A 3,434-nucleotide genomic window follows, 5' to 3' on the forward strand; every position below is an offset into this window, starting at 1 on the left:
CTCCCGCCAACCGCTCTGCCAGGAGTATCCTTCACTGAGCCTGACCCAGGCTAAAAGCTGAGGGGACACAGGGATGGGGACATGTCTCTCTTTCCTGTCCCTATTTCCCCTGTTTTGGACAGGTTACACAGAGCATCCCAATATTGGCACTGCAAGCTTCCCGCAGGACACAGACCTTTTAGGGTACTGGGAGAACACCCAGTGCCTGTGGGCTGATGGCACCACTCTCTAACCAGCAGGCACGGGGCCATGCACCCTGCAGCACAGAGCTGGCACTGTGCCCTCTTGCCAAGCCAGCAGCGTGGCAAATCCGCTGTCGCCGTCCTGGCTGTGACATCCCCAAACCTGCCTGCTTGCCAAAGTCACGCTGAGCCCCCATAGCACCGCAGCATGGTGATGTCCCCGTGAACGCCACCGTCACCCTACAGCAGCCATGGTGGGGTCACACCCTGTGTCGATGCTCAAACCTCAGGTGTCACTGGGCTATTTCTCCTCTGCATTTCACTGCACCAGCCAGAGGCAGAAATTCTTGTGAAATAAGAAAAGTTTGTCTTCACCTCCAGCTACATGGATGGGCATCCCAGCACAGTGACATGGTGCAGGGCATCAATTTGTCCCCACGCTGGAGCAGGCTCTCATGCACTGGAGGGAGACAAACCTGCACGCAGGGCTCTGGGGAGCTCAGAGGCAAGAGGTGACATCCCAACACCACCTGAAGCTGTACCAATCCCATGGCTCAATCAGGATCCGCCTTCAGGGTGTTGCAGCCCTTCAACCCTACCCCTCAGTTGGCACTGGGCCGCCAAGCTCCTGCATCCATCCACCTTCCTCTTCCTCACCCCTCCCCAGCCACGCACGATCATCCACCACCACTATCATCCACCCCCACGAGCCAGCAACACTGTTGCCCGGCCGCAGGACGGAGACCCCGCAGCCCCCAGGCTGAGCAAAGGGAACTTCCCGGGCGGCCTCTCCTTTTAATTGGCGCTAATTGCTGCGTCTGTTCGTGCTGGCTGGGGAGATGTCATTGTTGAAAGGCTCAGAGGGGAAGGCTCGGGGAGCTAATCCAGCTTTCAGCCGCTAAGCCCTTCGGAGGCGGGTGATGGAGAAGCTCTTTCACGTCCCTTCAGAGAGGGCACAAAGCCCAAGAGGGGAAAGGGAGAAAGAAGGGGAGCGAATCAACAGGAAAAACTACTTTCACACGCAGCTTGGGGAAGGGTCTTTGTGCACGGGGCTTGTCAGGGGAGAGCTTGAGGAGACCACGCTGTGCCTCCACCTCCTCTTCCCTCCCTCATTTATCTTTCCAGCCCCATCTGCCAAAAGGGTGACGCAGCTGGGGGCAGGGATGCTCAGGAGCAGGACCCTCACCCTGTGATGGACAAGATAGACAGGGGATCTGCAGATGCTCCCCAAATTGAGCCTTCTCCAGTTTAACCCCTTTTGTGCCGGCAGAACCACCTCTGCTGCCATCACGCTTTACCGGAGGATTCTAGTGATGAGGCAAATGCAGCATGGGGTACCACCATCGAGTCAGGGTCCTCCTTTGATCCCAGGGGGTTTCTATGGGTTCACCCACCAGCCTGATCCCTCCGGCAGCTGGAGGCAGCAGCCATGGGCAGGGTGCGGAGCTGAGGGTTGGTTTTTCTGTTCTGAGCTTTGCTCCAGAACTCATCTTTCTGAAACAAGTGGGAAATGCAAGGGCTGACACATTCCCACAGGATGTGAGGTGGTTTAAAGCATCAGCTCCGGCACTTGCTTTGAAACCACTGCCTTTTTAGCCATTCTCAGAAGAAATCCACTGTAACATCTATATATTTAAGCCGACAGCTGGGATCTCAACAAGGCATCGATCACAAATACTAACAAGTCCCTCTGACCTCTGGCACATCCACTGAGCCTTTCAGGGGCTGATTAATGGTATGGCTTTCCCTTGTCTCCATCCTCCTCCTACCCCCTGGGACCCAGGCTGTGGTCCAGGAGGAGCAAGAGGCTGTTCCTCCCTCTCCCAGACCTTCACAGGGCTCTGGCATCCCCCAATCCCATTCCAAATCAGGACAAAAGGCAAAAACCTCCACCACCAGCTCATAAAGATTGACAAGCAGGACAGCCAAGCAATGCCAGTTTGATGTTTTAGAAAGGTTTCATTTTAATAACAGTGTTTTTAACTCATGGAAACCTTTGCAAGGACAGACAAGCTAAAGCCACCACGCAAAGCACCATGTCAGACTGAACACACATGTTAAATGTTGAATTGGGGTCTTTCAGGTATTTCCTTAATCCCTGCCAGGCTTTGTTGCCTGCTCCCTGTCCCAAAGCACATCTCGCAGGGGATTGCCACGATCCCCCTGCCCACCCCAGGGACACCTAGTTTGCTGCCCAAGGGAAACACCTCCAGCCAGGCATCCTGCATCCCACACTGAGGTTTACTGGCGAGTTGGAAGACACCGGTGATTTTTTGGAAGGTTTTGGTGCTTTGGCTCTTGGCCAAAGAGACAGAGCAGTTGCTTGAGCCTTTCCCACCAAGATGATGAAGGGAGTGGAGCATCTCCCTGCTGAGGAAAGGCTGAGGGAGCTGGGGCTCTTTAGCTTGGAGAAGAGGAGACTGAGGGAAGACCTCATTAATGTTTATAAATATGTTAAGAGCGAATATCATGAGGATGGAGCCAGGCTCTTCTCAGTGATGCCCAATGGTAGGACAAGGGGCAATGGGTGTGAGCTGGAACACAGGAGGTTCTGCTTAAACTTGAGAAGAAACTTCTTTACAGTGAGGGTGACGGAGCCCTGGGACAGGCTGCCCAGGGAGGGTGTGGAATCTCCTTCTCTGGAGACATTCAAAACCCACCTGGACACCTTTCTGTGTGATCTCATTTAGGTTCCTGCTCCGGCAGGGGGATTGGACTGGATGAATATTCAAGGTCCCTTCTAATCCCTGACATCCTGTGATTCTGTGATTCCCAGCCCTAAAGCAAGGGGGATGCTCCCCAGCATCACCAGACAAGCACACTCCATTGCTTCAGCTCAGCACCCATCACTTCTTCCCCCAATGACCCATTTTAGGGTTTCAGCACTGGAAAAAGTAAAAATATTTTAAAATCACTTACCCAGACACTCGTTGGCCTCGCGGGCGCTGGCCCGCTGCCAGGGTCGATCGTAGTGGAAGGGCTTGCAGCGGTCACACTCGGGACCCTCTGTGTTGTGCTTGCAGTCACACACCAGCTTCTGCTCCTTGTCCTTCACGCAGCGTGCCGCATGCCCGTTGCATTTGCAGCGCCCGCCAACCTGCAGCTCCCCCACCGCGTAATAATAGGGGGTCGAGCTGGTGCCCCCGTCCTCCTCGCCAGCATCCCGGCCTCCCAGGTCACGGAAGAGATGTGGGCGGCTGAAGACCACACGGATGTCAGTGGCCGTCACCCAGTCCTGGAGCACGGGGCTGT

At 55.1% G+C, this 3,434-nt stretch overlaps 1 protein-coding gene across 1 annotated transcript in view; it reads right to left on the bottom strand.

Annotated features, from left to right (window-relative positions):
• Nucleotides 1-3,101: 3,101 nt before the first annotated feature.
• The window catches only part of LOC104530445 (netrin-3), a gene marked incomplete at its 3' end in the record, with an annotated part of 977 nt that continues 644 nt past the window's right edge, over nt 3,102-3,434 (bottom strand). The window contains 1 exon segment of the mRNA XM_010175028.1: nt 3,102-3,434. This exon segment is cut by the window's right edge and continues 403 nt beyond it. Coding sequence (XP_010173330.1) covers nt 3,102-3,434 — 333 coding nt within the window.

This window comes from Antrostomus carolinensis, unplaced genomic scaffold (assembly GCF_000700745.2).
Source record: "Antrostomus carolinensis isolate BGI_N321 unplaced genomic scaffold, ASM70074v2 scaffold25900, whole genome shotgun sequence".
Taxonomy (NCBI): domain Eukaryota; kingdom Metazoa; phylum Chordata; class Aves; order Caprimulgiformes; family Caprimulgidae; genus Antrostomus; species Antrostomus carolinensis.